General features: G+C 33.6%; 1 protein-coding gene and 1 pseudogene across 1 annotated transcript; both read right to left on the bottom strand.

Moving 5' to 3' along the window:
* Positions 1-209: 209 nt before the first annotated feature.
* On the bottom strand, positions 210-2,127 carry LOC134279566 (midasin-like). Its single transcript, XM_062761974.1, has 6 exons — positions 2,106-2,127; positions 1,308-1,411; positions 1,094-1,188; positions 815-917; positions 521-707; positions 210-295 (listed from the first exon to the last, which is right to left on the bottom strand). The coding sequence occupies exons 1-6, from the start codon at positions 2,125-2,127 to the stop codon at positions 267-269; spliced, it is 540 nt and encodes a 179-aa protein (XP_062617958.1). The 3' UTR covers positions 210-266.
* Positions 2,128-4,139: 2,012 nt separating this feature from the next.
* LOC134279565 (uncharacterized) lies at positions 4,140-5,287 on the bottom strand (annotated as a pseudogene).
* Between the last annotated feature and the right edge of the window lie 20,461 nt (positions 5,288-25,748).

Here is a 25,748-nt window from a genome sequence, read left to right as displayed (position 1 = left end):
TAAATGTTGTGTTCATCTATGAAATGTTTTATCAATGATCAGCCCTGATAGGCATGTCAACAGGGCCCAGAAGTTCATGTCTGTCCAACGGGCAATTTTCACAAACCCCTTAATTCAAATGAAAGAAATAAATCAAAATGACATGTATTTGCTACATATATTCATAAAGACAGATAAAATCCTAATTTTGTGACAATACCTTGAGATCTTTTTCTTAATTGCTGTATTTTCTCTCTAACCAATGGTAAGAACTGACTGTAAAACTGTTACAGGTTCCATAGTAAATTCATCATGCCTAGAAATAAAACATTAAAAAGTGATAAATAACAAATCAATCAAATATGCCAGTAATAAACTGCAGCTATTGTGTATGTAATAGACAAAGAATCAGAAAATAATAATTATTCACTGTTGTGAGTGAAATGATTCATTGACAAGTAATTCTTCTCATCTGAATCTTATTGGATTATAACACATTTACAATACTAAGTAATCTAGACATTGTCAAAATAAATCCTACCTTGTGATTGCGTCCCCCCTTCTTTGGCCTCAGTACAGAGGTACATGCTTTGACAATGGAACGACTTCAACATCCCTAGTCGAGCCTCAAATTCCCCTAGATTGGACCTCTCCATGAACTCTTTGAGGGTCCGCATGACCTCTGACAAGTCTTTCTCTTCTGAATCTGAATCTTCTGAAGTCTCCTCCTACAGAATAATAATTTGAAACATTATGATGATTAAGATTAGGAACAAGAAGGTTATGAACTTCTGAAAATTTTAACTAAACTGTCACAGAGGGAAAGCTTTCTTACCTGTTGACAAGTTGCCTGGATAAGTTGATAAATGTGGAACCACCATTTGTTGGCTTTCTTGGACTGCTTTACAAAGACATTGTCTAGGCACTGCTTCCAGCAGCTGGAAAATGTCAGAATACACTGTTAAAGCATAATTTATATTTGAAAGGGTTCAAATTTGTTGGTTTGGGGAATTTTTTTTTAAAATCGAGCCTTTTATTTTTAAATCATAAGGTTGATTACATACTATGATTACAAATTTAAGCCCTAGATACAGAGAACCAGATGTTTGCCTACCTGAGTTCTAGTTTTCTCCAGTCCAAAATCTTAGAAGAAACTTCTGACAACTGGCTTGCCATAGAAACATGCTTAGCTGCATTGCTTTCCCATTCCTATAAAATATATACCTCAAAATCACTTTACACAGTACTGAACCCTGAGTCCATATGTGCTGTGACAGGATCTGTAGTTTGTGTAGCCTTGATTTTAAGTCTCTCAGGGGAACATTAACAGTAAGCTGTCTGTCCTGTGATGACTTCTGTGTTTCCTCAGATCCACCACACATCAGGTGGTAGGCAGTCTGACTGAGTACTGCCTTATGAAGACTTTCTGGGCCTGTAATTGTAGTGATAAGCAACATTTAAATTTCATCAAAATATTTGACATCTGACTGGCTTTCAAGTTTAAGATTTTGTCATATCAGGGGATGAAGAGCACACAGTCATAATACAATAACGTTTGCTTCTTTTCCAGAGGATATGGTACTGCAATCATGCATGTGTTTGTTCAGAGGTGTGATAAGTCCTGTGCTAAATGGATTGATTGAATGTGCCACCACTTGCTGGTGGAGAGATGCAAATTTTGTCCTTGGCACTGTAGGGCCATTGAAAACTGAGGGATCCTTTTTGTGCCAGCACGTACTGCAACACGAGACCTTGGTTAATATGATATCATCCCAAGGACCAGTTTCATTCCCACAGTTGGATTTGAACCCAAGATATATTGATCAACTTCTTACTTCACCACTCTAGAGCAGACATTCTAACCACAGCATCTTGTGGGAGAACTGTGCTACATGGAAGTGACTTTATTTGCAACTGGATGGATGTTGAGTGCTGTTTGATTTGCTCTATGCAAGGGGATGCTCCACTTTGCAATGCCCTTTGTTGAAAATCATACAGTAATACAACATTCTCTATTTAATGACTTTAGGCATAATTTGTTACTGTATATTTTGTCCCAGTGTTAATCTGGATCAAGTTAGGGTGATCATTTTTTTTTACTACATGTCTTAATAGTGAATTCTTACTAAAATACAGGAATTCCAGCATGTTAGATAAGATTATTAGTACATTAGAATGATCAGGGTCAATATATTATTAATAAACCAATTCTTTAAATATTTAAATTATAAACATGTTTAAAGAACCACTTCACTTCACTTCACTCAGTCGTCCTTAGACGACCAACTACATGACCCCTCCAGTTCTTCCTATCAGCCATTAGGGAAGCTAGGATCATTAAAAATTATATAAGTTTCACTCTTTTGCTCTTGTGTTATTTTTATAGATATATCTGTTATTCAAATTACGGTTACTGTTTGCTAGTCTGACCCATTTATTCTCTTATCATTCAATTTTTTGCACTGTTGCAAAGACTGCATGGAGATTTAAATGTATTTGTCATTCACCTCAGCTCAATTTACAGTATCCCGGCCACAATGCGTTTTTTTTTAAAAGACAGAATTACATTCTACTTGGATACATATCATACATTACAAATGGCTGACATATATCAAGAATGTGAAGTATTGTGAAAGAGATTTATCTACTAGACTACAGAGAAGGTAATACTTTAGTAAGTGTTTAGCAAGTTTAAAGCTATATACACTCATACCTAGAGTGTTTTCATTACCTACACTTTGATAATAACTACTTTTTAGAGTTTGATTCAACAACAATGGACCAGGTACCAGATACAGCCCAGCATTTCATAGAGTGTGACACGGAATCCTGTAGGAACTTCTCCAAGTTTTACTGTTATACCTGTCATCAGGGAATATGTGATGAATGCAAACAGCGCCATCTAGAGCAGAACAATAGACATGAAATTGTCCTTTATTATGAGAGAAAGAGAAAACTTCCTTCAGAAAAATGCAGGATCCACCCCACACAAGATTTAGACATTTACTGTAAAGTTTGCCAGGATCCTCTTTGTTCTAAATGCTTTGCCCTGTTTCACAGTGATCATGAGAACAGTGACCTTGAAACAATTTACAATGACATTCTACAGCAATGTCAGAAAGGAATAATTGAAATTCGGAAAGCAGTCATTCCTACAGCTAAAAATAATGTTGAATCAATTGGGAGAAAGAGAGAAAATGTCAAGCAAAAAATTGCCAAGTTTTGAGTTTGCATGAAAATAGAGCAGATGAGCTGAAAGAGGTTGTTGACAATATACTGACTGATAATGATAAAAAAGCTAGATAAAATAGAGAACTCTGTGCTAGCCGAAATGATGGAACAACAGAAAGAAACAGAGGACTACATAAAGTACATTGAAAAAATTATTTCAGACTATGAGAGTCACCAATTAAACACACCGAACTCATGAAATATCAACTAGACATTTCATTAGCTACCCTGAAGATGCCCAGCAAATCTGAACCCAAACTGCCAATTTTAACATTAGGTACACTAAATAAAGAAGAAATAAGCAAACAGTTTGGTAAAATAGAACTAGATTTATCAGAAAGGTTTGAACTTTCATCTGTTACAAAAGTAAGTGAAAAAACTATCCAGGGAAAAGTGTATCATTTGTCTCTCTTACCCCCAAACAAATTCTGGGCCAGTGATTTTATGAATATATTCAGTATGACATGGAAGGAAAGATCTTAAATAAAATATCCACCACTTTTTTAAATCTCCGAGGTAACCACACAGTAACAACAGAGGGAGAACTGCTTTGTGTTGTGAAGTGCGTTAGTAAAGGAAGCACACTAAATATGGTTAATATAACTTGTGAAAATGGTGAGGGGTAACAATAGATTACAACCCACCTGAGCTGTGAACCACGGACGGGACAGTGTCGTCAGACGTCTGTGTCAATCATGGGTATAATCACAATTGGCCTAATATGGTGGTAAATCAGCTGTTTGTGACGTATCAAATATATGCATCCCGAACCCGAACTATTTTATAAAACCTTTATTACTACATTCCTCCCCGTTTTAATAAGCCCCGGGATATGGCACAAATCAGAACATCCGACTTAATACCATTTAAATATAAAAGCAGTATACTGTACAAATATATACAATTTTTAAAATAATGACATTATAAAATTAACATAACATTTTTAAAGCATCCTTGAAGTCTGATAGTAAAATGTCATTTCCAATTTCTGTCAAATGTACCCCATCTCTTCTAAAAAGTGTTCTGTTTTTCCAATGAATTTCATGATGGAATATCACTTTCCCTCCCCTTCTTTCCATAAATGATCCAAATTCTCAATTGATTATCGTTTTCTTGTTTTCTCCCTCCCAGACTGTGATTTTGCCCCAGACTCTTCTTGACAATAGTTCCGAATAAATAAAAATTGTATCTGGAAAATTCTCCATGTATGAAGAAATGTCATTTTTCATTTTGGTTACGAGAGAAAGAGGACTTGAAAAAGAGATGTCATTAGATCCTAAATGAATTATAATAATGTTTGGAATAATATCTTTCGTAGCAGAGTTAAGTGTTTCTGTAAGCAAAGACCATCTCATGCCACTTATTCCATGCCACTTACTGTTGCAATTTTGTAAACCTAAGTCAGTAGAGTGGGTGTCAATAGATCTTTGATGGGCCCAATGAATAAATGAGGATCCTATTATGAGTATGTCTTTCTTTCTTGTAAGTTCACAATTTTGTAGAAACTCAGTAGGAGCGCTGCTTATATCCAACAGAATACTAAGTATTTTCCAGTGAAACAAACTTGTAAAGTTTTGAGCAGGATAAGGAGACTTTGGTAATGACTGTAGTTGATGAGTTGTTTCTAAGTAATATTTTATTTGTACAAGGTCATCCTCTTCATGCTCTTGCCAAATTGTTCCTAAAAATGCAGAAAATTTTTCGTTTGAATTTATAAATGATATATCACATTTACTTTGTTGAATCTGTTGAATAAAATAGATATTTTTTCAACCCACATTTGACCATGAATGTTAGTATCATATCTACAGTATGTGGAGTCATCAAAATGTTCTTTTTCTATTTGAAGCCTCAAAAACCTTTCCTGGCCAAAACCTAATTCACATGTCCCACATGAAGTCTTTGGATAAAGAAAACAAGGAATATGTTCTTGAATAATAAGCCGTCGGACATGTGTAAACTTTGAATTACAAACAGGGCACTTTTTCCCTTTTTTACCTAAAGTGGAACCTTGCACGTGGTTTGGTAGAGGTTCTTCCTCATAGTCAGGTACAAAATGATCTCCTAACTCTGACATTTCTAAAACAATTGTATTTTACATTAAATACAAGTTACTTTTAATATATAAATTTGTAAATTAAAACTTTTAATGTTCCTGATGCTTAAAGGTTTTTGATATATTATTATACAGGCATAAAATAGTAAGATGAAATAAAGATACACTTAAAAAAACTAAATATGTTTATTTATGTATTATTTTGTTTCTTTTTTCTGTTTAATTTTTTTTATTATATATATCTAAAACAGTGAAACATGTTAGTTATTAAATCACATGCACTTCTGTTAATTTAATCTTGTACAAAATCAGATAGGTAACTGGGTCTTTGTCTTGTGCTTTGACCTCTTTTAACCTGTTCTTTTTCTGTAGAAAGAGAATTAACTTGAAGCTGTACTGGGGTTTTGATGATGCATCAGAACATCCGACGCATCATCCTTAGCAAAAAGGTTTGCAACATCTGAGATCACATCATCAGATTCAGAAGTAGCTGGAGAAGGACAACTAGTCTGCTTTAAAGACCCATCACTCTGGTTGAAAAATTTATTCCTGAATCTTTTTACCCAGCCGGGATGATCTAGATCGTATGAGGTCATGGTGTATTACAGATTCTCTGTTTTTCTTATTGTTGTGAGGTGTGTATTGTTTCATCATGTATATTAATATTATAACATTAAGTTTCTTGAACATTCCAGAGTGGTCAAAATGTTTAGTCATTTTTTTCTAAAACATTCTTGAACTTTGTTTATGTCTAGAACTTTCCAGGAATATCATGTACTTACAACTTCTAGAATATTCTAGATTTCTATTACTGTATAAATATCCTGTAAATTCGATGCATGGATACCATTGTCGTATTAGCATCATTGAGGTATTACTGGGATATAATTTCACTGGGACATTGTGTGCAGCAACGGACACTCTGATGTATGTATTTTTTAGATTTTTGCTAAGTTTGTACTTGATGATTTGTATATTACTGTAAATAAATTAGTGTTAAGTTTAAACTGTGTGATTGATCTTTGCTGGCATTTAGGGTAATTCTGAACCATAACAGAATTGGGGGCTCGTCCGGGATCAAGAATTTCTTGCACTTTTGCAGTTTATTGTCAAAATTTTGTTTATTGAACCGCTTAATTTAATTATAAGCCAGCAAAAATCAACATGGTATTTTCGGTCACAGACTTTCTTAGTTCACCAAGTGTACAGGTTTTTGATACGTTAAAAAAAGGATGACTTGATCGCATTAGGTTTGCATCTTGGGTTAGATGTTAAATCTTCTCAGAAAAAGCAAGATATTAAAATTAAGGTTGCAAACAAACTAGTTGAAGAAAACATCTTTGAAAAATGCGATCTTCAAGAATTTACAGTTAAATCAGAGTTAGAATCTTATAAAATGTCAGAATTTCAGTATCAAGTAGAGTTAGAGAAAATGCGATTTGAAAGAGAAAAATTAGAAAGAGAAGAGCGAGAAAGAGAGAGAGAAAGAGATAGAAAATTTGAATTAGACAAATTAGAAAGAGAAGAACGAGAGCGTGAACGAAAATTTGAATTAGACAAATTAGAAAGAGAAAGAGAAGAGCGAGAAAGAGAAAGAGAAAGACAAGAGCGAGAAAGAGAGCGTGAATTGAACTTTGAATTAGAGAAATCAAAATTACAGAACCAACCAGGACTTTCAGTTGTCAAAACTGAATTTGACGCAGCAAAAAATATCAGATTAGTTCCGAAATTTCAAGAAAAATCTGTAGACAAATATTTTCCCCAATTCGAAAAGGTCGCAGAGAATCTTAAATGGCCACAACACGTTTGGTCAACAATGTTACAAAGTGTACTGGTTGGTAAAGCAGCTGAGGTACATGTATCACTACTGGCTTTTAAAACCCCTGTCCGTATGAAAATCCACTGTCTTTCTCTGTATCCTACAGCATTTTCACAGTAATCTACAGGATATCTACAGTATGCTACGGTATGCTAGCTCTGTATATACAGTAAATCTCTGTATGCCACTGTATGTATCCCCAGCATGCCACAGTTATATACAGTAGGCCCCGATACGCCTACAGTATGCCACTGTATGGCTACTGTTTCCTACAGACAACTACGGTAAACCACAGTATATGCCTCAGTACGCCCCTGTATATGTTCATTGAAGCAAAAAGAAGAAGTTTACACACTCCCAGAGCACTGTACGGTTACCTAAGATGCGGGATTGTCAATTTAGTACACAGAGTTACTTACTAAGAAATTTTTTTGAACATTATTTTAAACACACGGTAGTATTTTTTTAAGTATTAAGAGACTAATTGTGTTCTTTTATAACTCTGAAATAACTATGAAATATTTATAAATTGTTGCTTCAAAGAATATTTATCTATCAATTTTTAAAATTAATTATTTAATTATTCTTTGGTTTGATTTATTACTTAATCTATTTATTATGCAAACACCTACTTAATCCATAAAATACTTGGAGTGACTTTGAACTAAAAAAAAAAACACGACCGGGGTAATGCTGAATTTTGGAAAATTGTAGTTTTTAAAATTGATATAGTTTCCTTGAAAAAATAAATAAAATTAATCAAATGAAATTAATCATTTCAAAAACAAATCAATCTATTTCTTGACAAAAACAGAGCCGCATAGTAAACTCGGCACAAAATAAATAAGGTGAGGTGGAAAGTGAAAATTTTATAAAATAAATGGATTTAAAAATACAAAAATTAATAAACGAACTAATTATTTATCTTATTTATTTATTGTTTATCAATTTATCTACAAATACATAGATAAACAAAATAAATAAAAATTAATTTATTTATTTTGTAGCTGACAAGACAACAAAGTGATAAAATATACACCCCGCCCCCCAATTAATTTTTTTTAGTTTTATTTTCATGTGAAAATCATTTCTCCTAAAATATGCTACAAAGTATTTTTAAGCATATGAAAACAAATTCCAATAATTTTACGTTCATGATGGATATCAAAATAATCGTCAGATGATGCACAATATTAATTAGTCAAATGCAATTTCATATTTTTACTTTGTTTTGATTTAAAAAAAATCGGTATTCAAAACCCTTACACGATTATGAAAGAACTTCAAAGCCATTGATTGTTTACAAGGGACATGGGGTACACAGTAATGACATGTACACCTATTGTCTTTTTCACTGACCACTATACCTTGTTTATTTTGTGACAGAGAGCGACCGTGTCCACTCTGCGGCTGTTTGAATAAACATTTTCTCTTTGTGAGAAAACCGTTTTTTGTCAAACAATAACAAAATAAAAGTATCAAAAAAGGTATTGGCAGATTAAGATTTTGCATTATGAGACGATTATTTTGATATCCAACACGGAAGTAAAATAATTTAAGGTAGTTTTTAAAATGTTTCAAAAAGACTTTGAGAGACATTTTAGCGGAAACTTGTTTACATTAAATAAGGCAAATAAATCCAACTTTCGGTATTATAATTAATTAATTTGCTTGTATTGTCAATTTAAGAAATAAATAGATAACTATATTGTTCATTTTACAATGATTAAATGCTTGCTGTAAATTTGTTTTATCTATTTATTCACTAACCATTTAAAATCAATTATTGAATTGATTTTAAAAACTATTTATTTTAAATAAGCAGCATTATTCTTGTTGTGAAGGTGTGTGTGTGTAATTTTTTTCCAACAGGTACAAAAAGCCATTCCAAGTATTTTATGGATTAAATAGGTGTTAGAGAAAGAAATAAATGATAAATAAATAAAATAAATAATTTATTCTAATTCTAAAATTGACTACACAAAATCATTAGAAATTAAATAAATAAAACTGATTTGAAGCACATATTTTATCATTGTAAAAAGAACAATATATTTATCTATTTATTTTTTAAATTGACGATACAATCAAATTTATTATTTATAATCCCGAAAGTTGGATTTATTTGCCTTATTTAATGTAAACAAGTTTCCGCTAAAATGTCTCTCAAAGTCTTTTTGAAGCATTTTTAAACTACTGTTAATTATTTTACTTCCGTGTTGGATATCAAAATAATCGTCTCATAATGCACAATCTTAATCCGTCAAAAGCTTTTCTGATACTTTTATTTTGTATTGATTGAAAAAAAAAACCGGTTCTCTCACAAAGAGAAAATATTATTTCAAACAGCCGCAGAGTGGACACGGTCGCTCTCTGTCACAAAATAAACAAGGTATAGTGGTCAGTGAAAAAGACAATAGGTGTCATTACTGTGTACCCAATGTCCCTTGTAAACAATCAATGGCTTTGAAGTTCTTTCATAATCGTGTTAGTGTTTTGAATACCGATTTTTTAATCAAAACAAAGTAAAAATATGAAATTGGAATTGACAAATTAAAATCGTGCATCATCTAACGATTATTTTGATATCCATCATGGAGTAAAATAACTGCTATTCGCTTTTATATGCTAAAAAATTACTTTGTAACATAGTTTAGGATAAAAATATTTATACAAAAAGCCCTAATAATTTTCTTTTTGAGGGATATTAAAAAAATTGACATTTTTATGGTGATGAATGAATTATTCATTTCTTTTATTTACCGTTTATTTATTTCTCTAAGACCTATTCAATCCATAAATTACTTTGAATGGCTTTTTTGTACCTTTAATAAAAAAATTACACAAAAACACGCACTTTCACAACAACAGTAATGCTGCATTTCAGAAAATTTTAGATTCTTAAATAAATTCAATAATTGATTTTTAAATTGTTAGAAATTAAATAAAAAAAACTGATTCTAAGCACATCTTTAATCATTGTAAAAGAACAATATATTTATCTATTAATTTTTTGAATTGACAATAAGAGCAAATTAATTAATTATAATCCCGAAAGTTGGATTTATTTGCTTAATTTAATGTAAACAAGTTTCCGCTAAAATGTCTCTCAAAGTCTTTTTGAAACATTTTTAAACTTTCTTTTAATTATTTTACTTCCGTGTTGGATATCAAAATAATCGTCTCATAATGCAAAATCTTAATCCGCCAATACCTTTTTTGATACTTTTATTTTGTTATTGTTTGACAAAAAACGGTTTTCTCACAAAGAGAAAATGTTTATTCAAACAGCCGCAGAGTGGACACGGTCGCTCTCTGTCACAAAATAAACAAGGTATAGTGGTCAGTGAAAAAGACAATAGGTGACATTACTGTGTACCCCATGTCCCTTGTAAACAATCAATGGCTTTGAAGTTCTTTCATAATCGTGTAAGGGTTTTGAATACCGATTTTTTTAAAATCAAAACAAAGTAAAAATATGAAATTGCAATTGACTAATTAATATTGTGCATCATCTGACGATTATTTTGATATCCATCATGAACGTAAAATTATTGGAATTTGTTTTCATATGCTTAAAAAATACTTTGTAGCATAGTTTAGGAGAAATGATTTTCACATGAAAATAAAACTAAAAAAATCAATTGGGGGGCGGGTGTATATTTAATCACTTTGTTGTCTTTTCAGTTACAAAATAAATAAATTAGTTATTATTTATTATGTTTATCTATGTATTTGTAGATAAATTGATAAACAAATAAATAAATAAGATAAATAATTAGTTCGTTTATTAATTTTTGTATTTTTAAATCCATTTATTTTATTTAATTTTCACTTTCCACCTCACCTTATTGATTTTGTGCCGAGTTTACTATGCAGCTCTGTTTTTGTCAAGAAATAGATTGATTTGTTTTTGAAATGATTAATTTCATTTGATTAATTTTATTTATTTTTTCAAGGAAACTATATCAATTTTAAAACCTAAAATTTTCCAAAATTCAGCATTACCCCAGCCGTGTTTGCAAAATAAATAGATTAAGTAATAAATCAAACCAAAGAATAATTAAAATAATTAATTTTAAAAATTGATAGATAAATATTCTTTGAAGCAACAATTTATTAATATTTCATAGTTATTTCAGAGTTATAAAAGAACACAATTAATCTCTTAACACTTTAAAAAAAAAATACTACCATGTGTTTAAAATAAGGTTCAAAAATTTCTTAGGTAAGTAACTCTGTGTTCTAAATTGACAATCCCGCATCTTAGGTAACCGTACAGTGCTCTGGGAGAGTGTAAACTTCTTCTTTTTGCTTCAATGAACATATACAGGGGCGTACTGTGGCATATACTGTGGTTTACCGTAGTTTTCTGTAGGAAACAGTAGCCATACAGTGGCATACTGTAGGCGTATCGGGGCCTACTGTATATAACTGTGGCATGCTGGGGATACATACAGTGGCATACAGAGATTTACTGTATATACAGAGCTAGCATACCGTAGCATACTGTAGATATATCGTAGATTACTGTGAAAATGCTGTAGCATACAGAGAAAGACAGTGGATTTTCATACGGACAGGGGTTTTAAAAGCCAGTAGTGTATACTCTGCACTAGGGGTAGCTGAAAGTTCAGACTATGAGAAGGTCAAAGCAGCAATATTAAAAGCCTATGAATTAGTACCTGAAGCATATAGACAAAAATTCAGAAAGTATAGGAAGTTTGATAATCAAACATTTGTTGAATTTTCAAGAGAGAAAGAGAATTTATTCAATCATTGGTTTAGATCTAAGAATCTTGATAAAACATTTGCTAATTTGCGCCAAGTCATCCTGGTAGAAGAGTTTAAGGAATGTGTTTCTCAAGATTTGAAGACACATTTAGAAGATAAGAAATCAATGTGAAAACTCTTGAAGAGGCAGCAGTCATATCTGATACTTATGCTCTGTCTCATAAAAAGAATTTTGTATCAAGATCTCAGACTAGCAGTAATTCTACCAATTCAGACACATATAAAAAGAGTGGTTCAGGGTCTCAGTCTTTCACAAGTTCCCAGTCTCCATCCCAAGGTGGTTCTTAGTCCGGTCCAGGACGTTTTGAAGGATCTTCTGGAATAGGGTCGCTTCCTACTTGTAGTTATTGTAAGAAAAAAGGTCATCTGATCAGTGAATGCTTTAAACTTAAAAGGAAAAATGACTTTGATAAAACTCAGCCACATGCTTGTTCGGCAGTTAGAGGTGATAGGGAAGCCTTAGTTTCGTTTTGTTCTGACACTCCTGATGTCCAGGGTTCACAGTCCAGTTCTATTGATTCTATGGAGGATTATAAGCCCTTTATGTCTCAGGGATTTGTTTCACTTGGTGACTCTAGCGAAATTAAACCTGTCAAGATTTTGAGAGATACTGGTGCTGCACAGACGTTATTGTTAGAGGCATGTTTCCTTTGTCTGAGCAGACTTCTACTGGTGGGTCAGTTTTATTACAGGGTGTGGAGCTAGGTGTCATTGATGTTCCCCTGCATAGAATTAGTTTGAAGTCAGATTTAGTTACTGGACCTGTTATCGTAGGTGTTCGACCTAGTCTTCCCGTTCCAGGCATTTCTTTGTTGCTAGGCAACGATTTAGCTGGTGGAAAAGTTGTACCAGATCCTATAGTTTGTGAGAAAATCACTCCAGATGTTATGTGCGATGATAAAGATGATGACATTTATCCAGCCTGTGCTGTAACTAGAGCGATGGCCAGAAGATGAGAAATGGAGGCAGACCATACTCAAGCCTTTGACGAGACGAATTCCTCTGTTGATATAGATTTGAATGACACTTTCTTATCTGACCTTGGTGGCACTCAAACAAACATGGAACCACACAATATCAAGAAGTCGGTGACGAAGGAACCTTTATCAAAATTTAGTGGTAAAGAAGATGAATCAAATCTACCAGAAAGCCAAGGCAAGGACATCCTCAGCCGAGAACGTTTACTCTCTGAACAACATAAAGACCCAGATATCATTCAACTTAGTAAGAGGGCACTTCCACCAGAAGAGGCTACTAAAGTTGGAGAATGCTTCTATATGAAAGATGGCATCCGTATGCGAAAATGGCGACCACATGACGCTTCCCCAGATGAAGTGTGGCGTGTTGTTCACCAGATAGTGGTCCCCGCTGCTTATCGTCGAGATGTCATGAGTTTAGCTCACGATACACCTATGGCTGGTCATTTAGGTATCAATAAGACTTATAATAGGATTTTGAGTCATTTTTATTGGCCTAAGCTAAGGAAGGATGTTTCTGAGTTTTGTAAGTCGTGTCATGTCTGTCAGATGGTAGGTAAACCGAATCAGAAGATACCATCTGCTCCTCTCCAACCCATTCCAGCTTTTGAAGAACCGTTTAGTCGAGTGTTGGTGGATTGTGTAGGACCTTTGCCTAGGACCAGATCTGGGAACCAGTATTTACTTACCATTATGTGTACATCCACTCGATTTCCTGAAGCCATACCTCTTAGGAATATAAAGGCAAAGAGCATAGTTAAGGCCCTAACCAAGTTCTTCAGTTTTGTAGGAGCACCAAAGGCAATTCAGTCGGATCAAGGCTCAAATTTTATGTCGGGGTTGTTCCAACAAGTCACGCATGGGTTGGGTATTAGGCAGTATAGATCAACTGCTTAGGGGAGTCCCAGGGAGCGCTAGAACATTTTCATCAAACCCTAAAAACAATGCTGAAAACCTATTGTTACCAGTATGAAAAAGACTGGGATGAAGGGGTTCATCTTGTATTATTTGCTGCACGAGAAGCAGTCCAGGAGTCTCTTGGGTTTAGTTCTTTTGAATTGGTGTTTGGTCATACGGTTAGGGGTCCTTTGAAATTGTTGAAGGAAAAGTGGCTGACTGAGACTGGTGATCTTAATCTTTTAGATTATGTGTCTGATTTCAAAGAAAAACTTTACAATGCTTGTAAATTGGCACAAGAAAATTTGAAGAGTTCTCAAATGAAAATGAAAATGTGGTATGACAAAGATGCCAGAAATAGGGTGTTTAAGCCAGGTGATAAGTTCTTGTATTTTTACCTATTCCTGGTCATCCTTTACAGGCCAAATTTTATGGCCCTTATGAAATTGAAAGCAAGATTAGTGATGTAAACTATGTAGTTAAGACACCAGGTCGACGTAAAGAGAAACGGGTTTGTCACGTTAACATGTTAAAAGAGTATTTTGAAAGGTGTGACCGAAACTCTGTAAAACCAGTTTCCACTTTAGCCAATGCTAAGACTGTTCAAAATTGTATTGAGAGTGATACGAGTGTAGAGATGAATGAGAAAGATTGTAATAAGAGTGTCCGCTTGAAAAACTCAGAAATTTTGGCAAATTTTGATGCCAAACTTGGACATTTGAACATTCATCAAAAAGAACAAGTGAAAAACTTGATGAATGAGTATCATCAAATCTTCTCGGATGTTCCAAAGAAAACTAATGCAGCTTGTCATGATGTCATAGTTGGCGACGCTCTACCTATCAAACAACATCCGTACCGTCTCAATCCAATAAAATTGCAGTACCTAAGAAGGGAAGTGCAGTACATGTTGGACAATGACATTGTTGAACCTAGTAAAAGTGATTGGAGCTCACCGTGTATTCTTGTACCAAAACAGGACGGTACCTACCGATTATGTACAGACTTTAGAAAGGTGAATTCTGTTACCAAAACTGATTCATATCCAATACCCAGAATCGATGACTGTATTGACAATATTGGAAACGCGAAATTTGTCAGTAAATTTGACCTGTTGAAAGGCTACTGGTCAAGTGCCGTTAACAGAAAGAGCAAAAGAAATATCTGCTTTTGCTACACCAGATGGACTTTACCAGTATAAAGTAATGCCTTTTGGCATGAAAAACGCACCGGCTACATTCCAAAGGATGATTCACTCCCTTCTTCAAGACCTTAAGGGATGCGATGCCTACATTGATGATGTTACCATATACACCAACACATGGGACGAACATATCCGAATCATGCGTGCTTTATTTGACATTTTAGCTAAAGCAAACTTAACTGTGAACCTTGAGAAGAGCGAATTTTGTCATGCTTATGTAGAGTATTTAGGTCATAAAGTAGGTCAAGGTTATGTTACACCCATTATGGCTAAAGTGGAAGCTATTGCAAAGTTCCCGATTCCTACAAACAAGAAAGAGTTAATGAGGTTTTTGGGCATGGCTGGGTTTTACAGAAAATTTTGTCCAAATTTTTCCTCCGTAGTTAGTCCACTTACAAATCTTTTACAAAAGAGGGTTAACTTTGAATGGACAAAGGACTGTGAAAAATCCTTTCATAAAATCAAATCTGTCCTTATGAGCAACCCAGTTCTGTCAACTCCCGATTTTTCGAAGCAATTTAAGCTAACTGTTGACGCTAGTGATGTTGGAATCGGGGCAGCTTTGTTTCAAGAACATAGTGATAATGTAGATAGAGTTGTTTCTTATTTTTCAAAGAAACTTACAAAATGTCAACAAAAGTATTCCACCATTGAAAAGGAATGCCATGCCTTGCTTTGTTGTTAGCCTTACAGCATTTTGATGTTTATCTGAATGTTACATTGCATCCAATTCTTGTATATACTGATCACAACCCCTCTGACATTTTTGCATAAATTGTCAAACAAGAATCAAAACTGACTAGATGGAGTTTGTTGTTACAAGAGTACAACATAACAATTAAGCATATCAAAGGCAAAGACAATGTTATTGCAGATGCCTTGTCTAGAGTATCGTGAACATACATGATTTTGTATTAATGTACATATATTTTATTTTGACAATACAAATGTATAAGTTTTCATTGACATTCAAACTTTTTAAGGGGGAGGTGTTGTGAGGTGTGTATTGTTTCATCATGTATATTATTAGTAACATTAAGTTTCTTGAACATTCCAGAGTGGTCAATATGTTTAGTCATTTTTTTCTAAAACATTCTTGAACTTTGTTTATGTCTAGAACTTTCCAGGAATATCATGTACTTACAACTTCTAGAATATTCTAGATTTCTATTACTGTATAAATATCCTGTAAATTCGATGCATGGATACCATTGTCGTATTAGCATCATTGAGGTATTACTGGGATATAATTTCACTGGGACATTGTGTGCAGCAACGGACACTCTGATGTATGTATTTTTTAGATTTTTGCTAAGTTTGTACTTAATGATTTGTATATTACTGTAAATAAATTAGTGTTAAGTTTAAACTGTGTGATTGATCTTTGCTGGCATTTAGGGTAATTCTGACCCATAACACTTATCAATGATCTTAAATAAAACAGGAGATTTGACCTCAGTTATGATATATAGACCCTTCCAAGGAGACTTTAATTTTGAACTTTGACCCAGTTTTGTAGCTGAATCAATTTTCAGTATAACATCTCCTACATTGTATGTACTTTGGTATAAATTGGTATCAAAGTATCGCTTTTGTCTATTTTGGGCTTTGCAAATATTTTCTCTTGCAATTTGATGACATTCTGTAATATAAGACCTCAAACCCTGTAAGTATTCAAGGATTTCTGTCTCAGAGTTGTTCAGGTTGTATGTACCTAGTATCAAATCTATAGGTTGGGTCGTCTCCCTTCTTAAAAACATAAAGTTTGGTGTAAACTGAGTTTGTCTATTTTCAGTAGCTCTAATAGCACCTGCAATTTGTTGTAAAATGAGATCCCATTCATGTTGTTTGTCTTTTAAATAACACCGAGTGCTCTGTAGTACTACACGGTTGTATCTCTCAACTTGACCGTTAGACTGAGGATGGTAGGGTGTTGTCCTAGTTTTAGCTATTTGTAATAGCTGACACAATTTTTGCATTAGTACACCATCAACATTTTTACCCTGGTCAGAATGTAACTCTGTAGGGCAGCCATACCAAGATATAAAATTATCAACCACAGCTTTTGCTACTGTTTCAGAATTTTGGTTTGGTTTTTGGGAAAATTTCTAACCATTTAGTAAATTGATCAATGATCATCAAAATGTACTTTTTTCCATTTTTGGTTACAGGAAGAGGTCCAAGTATGTCAATGTGTACACAATGAAGAGGATAACCTGCATGATATTGACCTAGAGCAGCCTTAGCTTTGATGTTGGGTTTTTTATTCTTGTTACATACACTGCAATTTTCAACATAAAGTTTGGAATCTTGTGACATACCATACCAAATTGAACATTGTTTCAATTTTTCATAAGTTTTTGTTTGACCTAAATGTCCTGCTGTTTTGCAGTCATGACAATGTTTCAATATTTCAGGTTGCATATTTTTTGGAGCTACAAACAAATATCTTGGATTAATATGATCTTCCCATAAGTAATATAGAAGACCATCTTTTAAGTGTAACTGAGATTCACCTGACCAAAGATATCTAACACTGGGACTACTTAATGATAACTCTTTCCGAGATGGTTTTATCCCAGACTCTATCCAGGTCTTGACCTTGTAAATATCACTATCTTCATTTTGGTTTTTGTTTAATTCTTCACGGTCAAAAATATCTGACAACCCAAAAGCAATTTTATCAACACTGTCAACTGATCTTATTGTTAAAGGAGTAACATAATCTATATCATTCTCGAAAGTGGCCCACTGTTGTTTTGCTAGAGTGCAAAAATCGCACCCAGCACAAGGTAATTGACTCAATTCTATTCCAGGTCTATACTCATTACAAAGATCTACACTATCTGGTATTCTGGAAAGGGCATCTGCATTACTATGGTTTTTTCCTGGTCTATGTTGTAAAATGATGTTATATTGTGACAATTCCTCAATCCATCTTGCTAGTTGACCTTCAATGTTTTTGAAATTTAAGAGCCATATCAAACTATTGTGGTCAGTTCTTAGAATAAAGGTATTACCCAACAAAAAATGTCTGAACTGTCTTGTAAATGTAATAATTGCCAAGAGTTTTTTTTCGAGTGGTACAATATTTTCTTTGGGCTGGTGTTAATACCTTGCTAGCAAAACTTACAATTTGTTCTTTACCATTTTGTATTTGACATAATTCAGCACCAATTAAATTATCTGATGCATCTGTGTCTAAAATTAAGGTATCTTGTGAATTTGGGTACGCTAATGTCAAAGCTTGACTGATATTATATTGTTTGATCATTTCAAATGCATTTTTTATGTTCTTCTGACCATTCAAATTTTGACTTTTTTGATGATTTTACAAGTTGGTATAATAAGTGAGAAATTTCAGCAAAAACCTTAACATGATTTCTGTGGTAGTTTGTGAATCCCAAGAATGACTCTAATTGTTTTGTATCTTTTGGGACTGGCCATTTTTTGATAAGATCTATACTTTCAGGGTTGACTGAAACACCATTTTGATTGACTGACTTTCCCAGAAATTTGATTTCTCTTTGGTATAGTTCACACTTTTGGGGTTTGAGTTTCAGATTGTATTTTTCAAACCTTGAAATAACTGCAGTGAGATTTCTAGTATGGGACAGCATATCGCTACCTAAAATGATAACATCATCCAAGTATGCCAAGCATTCTTGCCATGTTAATCCCCTTAGAACTTGTTGGATAACTCTACTAAAAGTGGCTGGGCTGTTACATAAACCGAAGGGTAATCTAACAAGTTCATACAAGCAATATTTAGTTGTAAATGCTGTTTTGCTTCTGTCTTGTTCATCTACTAGTACCTGCCAGTAACCTGAAGCCATATCTAGTGAACTGAAAAAAGTATTTCCCCCTAAAGTGTCAATGCAATCTTGTATACTTGGTATGGGAAAAGCATCTTTTGTTGTAACGTTGTTAAGGGCCCTATAGTCTATACAAAATCTCATTTTCCCATCTTTCTTTCTCACTAATACAGGAGGAGAGGCCCACTCTGAATTAGAGGGTTGAATTATACCCTTTTCGATCATTTGCTCCATGTGCTTTTTCTCTTCATTTTCAAACCCCATTGGTGTTCTACGCAACTTCTGTTTGATTGGTCTTGCTCCACTCCACCAGTGTTAATTTTATGAGTTATCTCCCCATTAAAAAGACCTAAATCAAAATCATCTATGGCAAAAAAATGCTGAAATCTGTTTAACAAAGAGAAAACTTCATAATGGTCTTCTTCATTTAGGTTAGTAATTGATCTATCATATAGGTCTTGTAAGTGAGGTGGTAACTGAGATCTTAAATTTTCTGATGATAGTTTAGTAATGGAGTTATCTATGTCAATTTTATTGACAGATATTTGTTCGTCATCTTCCATATCACCCACTTCATCTATTTCCATTCCAAAACCTATATTTTCACCTTTTTTTAAAGTGACAAATCTATCTGTTGGATTTCTAAAGGAAATGTTTGTATGCTCTGAATTAATCACAGAATTTCGAGGCATAATACCTTTAGAAAAGTTTTTTTCTGTCTCAATACAAAGTGAACCTTTGAATGATCTGTCAACTTTTACTGGTGTAATTTGAACTGTTTGAGGTGGTATGACTGTTCTTTTTTTGTACAGAAACTCTGTATACATGAACATCATTCCTAGAACCCTCTGTTTTTATCTTAGTGATAGGTACTGATGTTTGATCCAAAGTAAGAGTCAAGTTTTGCATATTGATGATGCTATTGTGTGCTTTCAAAAAGTGAAGACCAAGTATTAATGAATCTGCAATCTCCCCAACCACTACATCCCACCTTAGTACTATTGGCCCTCCTCTCAACTTAACCTTTTCTGCTATTTTGGCTTTGATGTTATGCTTACCTTCCCCTATCAAAGTTATTTCTTTACTTAATTTTGGCTTGGGTTTGAGGGTTTCATAAAGTTCCCAATTCATAACAGTGACTTGTGCAGCAGTATCTATCACAGCATCAATTGTTCTGTTGTTAACAGTACAAGGGACATAAAGGGTGCTTTTCAATCTATCATCTTTGTAAAGGTCAATTTCTTGTTATTTAAATTTTGCTTTAGGACGAGCCTGTCTGATGTATCTGAATAGGTTGAAGAATGGCCTACATCTCCAACCTGTTGAAGTTTAAAGGCTTAGATTGGGGTGATGGGGACCTATTCCTACTCTGAAATGGGGACCTACTCCTACGATTAGGACAGTCTTTGGCAAAATGACCTTCTTGATCACATTTGAAACAGGTTTGTCTGTTTGGGCTACCTGAAGGTGATCAAAGTCTTGTACCCTCTTTACTGTTTGACCTGTAATTGTGTTTCTGATTTGGAGATTTAAAAATTTTCAAAATATCTTGGATGTTTGTTTTTATTTCTTTCATGTCATCTTCTAATCTTGTGACCCTTGACTCAAGTCTTGACATTTTTGTTTGTTCTGTGTATGTTGTTGATGTTTGTTTATTGTAAAGAGACCTAATCTTGCTAACTTTCTCTTCATCTTCCTCACACTCAATTTCTGAACTTTCAAACTTTACCCTTCTTGTTTCAGACTTTTTTATACTTAGAATGAGCTTTTGGTTTGTGATTGCACTTTTCATGTATTGTGTGGCAATGTCTAGTGTGTCTGGGTTTTTGTCCATGACAATGAGTGCAGCTTGTTTATTTGTGCAGCCTCTCAAAAATGCATCTATTGCAACAGTTTGTCGACAATCTTAAGGCATGTCTGGGTATCCGTCTGTGGTCATTCCAGAATCTTATCTGCAAACTTGTCTATGGATTCCTCAGGGCCTTGTTTGATATCTTGAAGTTGTCTTCGTATTATATGAGGCAGGTCTTTCTTGCCAAATCTCTCATTCATTTTTGCACTCAGTTTCTTGAAGCTTCTTTGATCTGAACTTGGTCTGGAACTGAAGTATTTCAAGGCCTTGTCTCGAAGACTCTCAATAAGTTTGTCCAGTTTTTGTTCATCAGACCATGTGTATCTTGACGCAATGTGAGAAAACTGTGTAAAGAAGGGTCTCCAGTCGCTTTTTCCATCAAAAGTGGACATCTTAGGTGGACTTCGTCCCTTTGGCTCATTAGTGTCAGGGTTCGCAGATGAAGATTTTTTGTAGACTCCCTGTGGTGCTAACTTGTCTACTTCTCGGCTGATCTTTTCATCTTCAAGTTGCTTAATTTTGTTTTCTAAATGTTGTAACTTACCTACCCATCTGCTGTCTTGTTCGTAAAGTTTTTGTTCTAATGTCGCAAGTTCTTCGTTCTTTGGCGTCATTTTTTTTACTGAAAGTGTTTTCGTAATTTGCTTTAGTGTTTGCTAGCTCTGTTTCAAATTTTTGTTGTAGTTTGTACATTTGTTATTCATGTTCTGATCTTAATGTATTTTCTAAATCTTCTATTTGCTGTTGTCAAGAAGTGATGTCTTTTTCTGACTGAGCAATTTGTATGTTCTTTCTTTCATTGTCTTTTGTGAGCCATGCTATATCTGATTGTAATTTTGCAATTTCATTTAAAGCTTCTTCAATTTTTGGGTGTTGTGTTTTTTCTGATTGTGTTTGTGTGTCTCTCTCTTCAAAGACAATCACACCCTCACTCACAAGTGGATCCCATACTGTGCTTGGGATTGATGTTAGTGTTTTATGATCTTCAACAGAGATTGTCCCCTTTTCTTCCCTATGTCTCATGATTAACCCTGCCCTTTTATCTCCTATGTTTGGGATTGTTTTTAATTCCCCAAAACTAGCATTGTTTATGTCTACAGGGTTTTCACTATTTGCCATTTTGATTCAGTTTTGTTTTTGTTCAAAAATAAAGATAGAAAAACAGACGTGTTGTTGATTAACTATCAGAATGTCCGACAGAAAATCAAGAGTGAAGTGTTTATGATCGTTATCAGAAAATCCGACAACAATCAAATCTAAATGAAAAAATGAGAAAAAAGCAAGGAAATGATAGAAACCGCCATTGAATTTATTTTTTGAAAAAGAATTTTATTTGATAAGATAAACGAAAAACAAAGAAAAAAATGGCGCAAAATATAAACATACAATGTCGCACTTCACCGATCGGGAGATCCTACCGGCGACGCCAATGTTGTGAAGTGCGTTAGTAAAGGAAGTAAACTAAATATTGTTAATATAACTGGTGAATGGTGAGGGGTAACAATAGGTTACAACCAACCTGAGCTGTGGACCACGGACTAGACAGGTGAGGTGTCGATAGACTTTTGTTTGGTTCCAGGGTAAATTCACAACTGGCTTAATATTGTGGTAAATGTAAAGCAGCTGATTGTGACGTATCAAATATATGTATCCCGAACCCGAACTATTTTATAAAACCTTTATCACTACAAACGTAACATTTTTTCATTAACTTTCAACACTGTTCAGTTTTTTCTTGGTATTTGTAACTCACATACGACGTCATGTAACGTCAGAGTCTAGACGCACCAAAGTCACGTGCGGTTTGACGAGCCCGATCTAAATTAAAACAATAGAAGAGTTTGCGCTCGCTCTTACGGTCGCACCGTCAACATAATAGGGATTTGTTGGTTTATAATCTATATTGATTTTACTGCAATAAAATTAGCAGGAATGATTTACTGCAGAACCACTCCCAGAATTCCAGGTCACGCAAGCGCATTGGAAGTTCTTCGTACCATAGCTAGTCAGCCCGTGGGCTGACTAAAAAGGTATTAAAGGAATGAATCGTTCTATAAAATAAAGGAAGCAAATGTGTAAAAGATAAAATTGACAGATTTTGAAAAAGTTAATTTTCATAGACTTTAAGAATAACAAATGTTTGACATATAGTGTATGTCATATCATATAATGGGTCAAAAATTATTACATAAACAAGTGCTTGTAGGATTGTCCTCGCATCCTCGCAGCATGGATACATTTAGCAAACGTATTTGAAAATGTTCAGCATGTGCCATTGGGAAATGAAAAAAATCTCATTATTAGTGTCTGAAAACAGTATTCAGAAATTAAGAAAGTGATATTCATGACTACGGGTAATTTCCTGGGCTATCCTTCAAATGAAGCAAATGGAAATAGTATTCAAGATCAAAAGTTTATATAACAGTACAGAATAGGAGCGGAGCAAATATAGACCTCTAAAATATCTTAGGTGGAATCAGATGTCATGGATAAGTGAGCATCCCCTTCCGACCGGTAGCACTCGCAGTTTTGGGAATATTAAGTCATAGATTACTGACTAAAGAAACACTGTGGGAATGAATTCGGACCGCAAGCTTCTTATTTTAGACAAAGTCTCAATTTTTTAAAGTCTTGAAATTCTTTTAATTAAGTCTTGAACTTGATAATTGCAGTTCATTTATATTTACATTCATATTGAGCGGGTAACTGTCTCCAACTTTTATCAAGATTAATGTTTTGTCTTCTTTCATAAAAAACTATTTCATCAATTAAGAAAAACCCCTACTCTTTTCCCAAAATTTACAAATAAAAAAATAGAGATTTTTCAAGAATTAATTAAGATCATTTAAGGGACTAGTATCTTCTTTATATATAAATAAATGAACGCTGTCATTAAAAAAATGAATAAAATGTTGCCAGCAGGCCAGATAATGGAGTCAATCTAGAAAAAAATAACTTGTGTGATAATATATATTGTTTGAAGAATCGTTTTTAGTTAAAGAATGATTGATTTTAAGGAAAAAAGAACCTGGTCTAGTTAAAAGAGAACAGTAAAAACAAAGTAACATTATTAAACATGACTAAAACAATTATCATTTTTCATGTTCAACATTTGCGCAGATCCAAATAAGGAGGAGAAAAATCAACTTTTAATACACAAGCACAGGCCTTGAATTACCATCCGATTTCAGAATTATTTACATTGGAGAATCTAATGAGAGAATCTAGAAACAGTATGAAGGGGTTCTTGTTTGATTTCTGACTAGATGAAATATTCAAAGTACCATTGCTCAAATTTCTTATAAATTTATATATAATATCACATTTTCTTTCCTTACCGCAAATCTACAGTTTTAAATGGAAATGAAAAATTGGGTTCGAAATTTTACAGAGACTACTTTTAGTGGAAAGGTTGCCTTTGACAATACTAGTATATATTTTTTTCTGATTCTTAACATTACCATAGAACAAACAATGAAGTTAAAATTTTGACACAATCAAAGTCATAAAGGATTTTCAAATGTAGTAAAATTAATAATAAAGGACTAAAATTTTGACATATGTCGAGTATATATCATTTTCTGAAAATATCATGTTTCAGAAAACTACAGGTTTCAGAACTTTATAAACGCTAGTATGGTCGTGGGGGAAAACTACAGGTAAAAAGAATGTTGATTTTCCCAACACGACATTACTGCTTCACTCTTCTTACCTATTGTACGTGTGCACAGAAAAGTTGAAGCTACCATATGCAATGTCTAGACTATTAAAGAATGAAATTCGATAGACAACAACAAAACGACAGATACAAAGTTTGTATTTCCGGCACCCTGCATTGTGCAGTTTTGTTTGATTTACAGTCCAATTTAGTTGTCATATCTTCTTCGATATAGTCAGTGTTTGCATTATCTTTCGCTATTTGATACAGTTATCCTTTTTAAAACAACAACACGATTTCGACTCCTTTTGTATCTTTTATGGTCAAAGGTAAATATTTTCTGTTTATTTTTTAAAGTCATTTTGTTACATAAAGTATGACTAATTTGTACCATCATATTAGGAAAAGTAAGAAACAGGAAGTATACAAAAATAACTTAAATATCTTAAAAATTTAGGTCAGCCAACAATAACTTTTTTGGTATATTATTTACGCCAATTTAGTAATAAAATCTGATATATCCACTAATACGATATCTTTTTTATGCAAAGAAGAAATTATTTTATTTTATTAAATAAAAGTAGGAATCGCAGTGAAATGTTTTTCTTTTTTAATGGCCAGTAAAGAGATAATAGCATTGACTTCACCTTTGCTTCGAAAATAAAACCGTGAAATTTAATATAAGTGATAACATCACTTAGTGATACTGTCTTATCAAATTTATGAAAATTTCTTAATTTTTTCTATACAAAAAAAATATTACAAATATCTTCCTTGTGTAGAATGAAAAAAAAAACAAACATATCAACACACTTTTACTTAAATATTGCGCAAAATTAAAAGATCTTAAATGAAAAGGATAAATGAAGAAAATACTTATTTTTTCACTATAACATGTATATGTTTTACAGCAATCTGAAAAAAATGTAACATGTTAGGATTATTTTTACGGAAGACGGATAGACTCATTTCTGAGAAAATAAAAAAAAAACATTAATTCGTTTTAACGAATTAATTATCTCGTTATAACGAGTCAGTTATTTCATTATAATGAGTTAATTATTTCGATATAACGATTTAGTTGTCTCGTTATAACAAGTTCATTATCTCATTTTATCCTGCAACTACCCCTTGCATTGACCTAAAAAAGGTAACCTAATGAACCAAAGCTTTATCCGGTCACTGCCCTAATAAAGCCTCGTGTATGTATTCCGACGTTCCAAAAGCATTGTGACGTCACTTATACTGCAATGTTTACGCCATGGCGTCATAGTTTTATCTGCAGAGATGTGCCTTAATCTGTCGGAATTAACTTGTTTGGGATGCTCAAATGTAAAATTTTGTTGCAGGATAAACGAAATACATGATATCTGTCTTGAAATATAAGCGATATTTGGGCTCGGGTCGAAAACGTAAGGGGGCTCGGCAAGCCTCGACCTCTAACACGTTTTCTTACCCTTGCCCAA

Source organism: Saccostrea cucullata, unplaced genomic scaffold (assembly GCF_032062105.1).
Source record: "Saccostrea cucullata isolate Sc308-1 unplaced genomic scaffold, CSIRO_AGI_Scuc_v1 ctg6398, whole genome shotgun sequence".
Classification (NCBI taxonomy): domain Eukaryota; kingdom Metazoa; phylum Mollusca; class Bivalvia; order Ostreida; family Ostreidae; genus Saccostrea; species Saccostrea cuccullata.
This window is presented reverse-complemented; position numbering and strand designations above follow the sequence as displayed.

What these genes read in the sequence shown, in the direction of transcription:
- LOC134279566 (XM_062761974.1), bottom strand. Translation starts at nt 2,127, where the DNA reads ATGCTGGAATTCCTGTATTTTA. An exon ending in CACAGGACAGACAGCTTACT is followed by an intron (nt 1,189 to 1,307) that starts GTTAATGTTCCC and finishes TATATTTTATAG; the next exon opens with GAATGGGAAAGCAATGCAGC. An exon ending in AGGGGGGACGCAATCACAAG is followed by an intron (nt 296 to 520) that starts GTAGGATTTATT and finishes TTTTATTTCTAG; the next exon opens with GCATGATGAATTTACTATGG.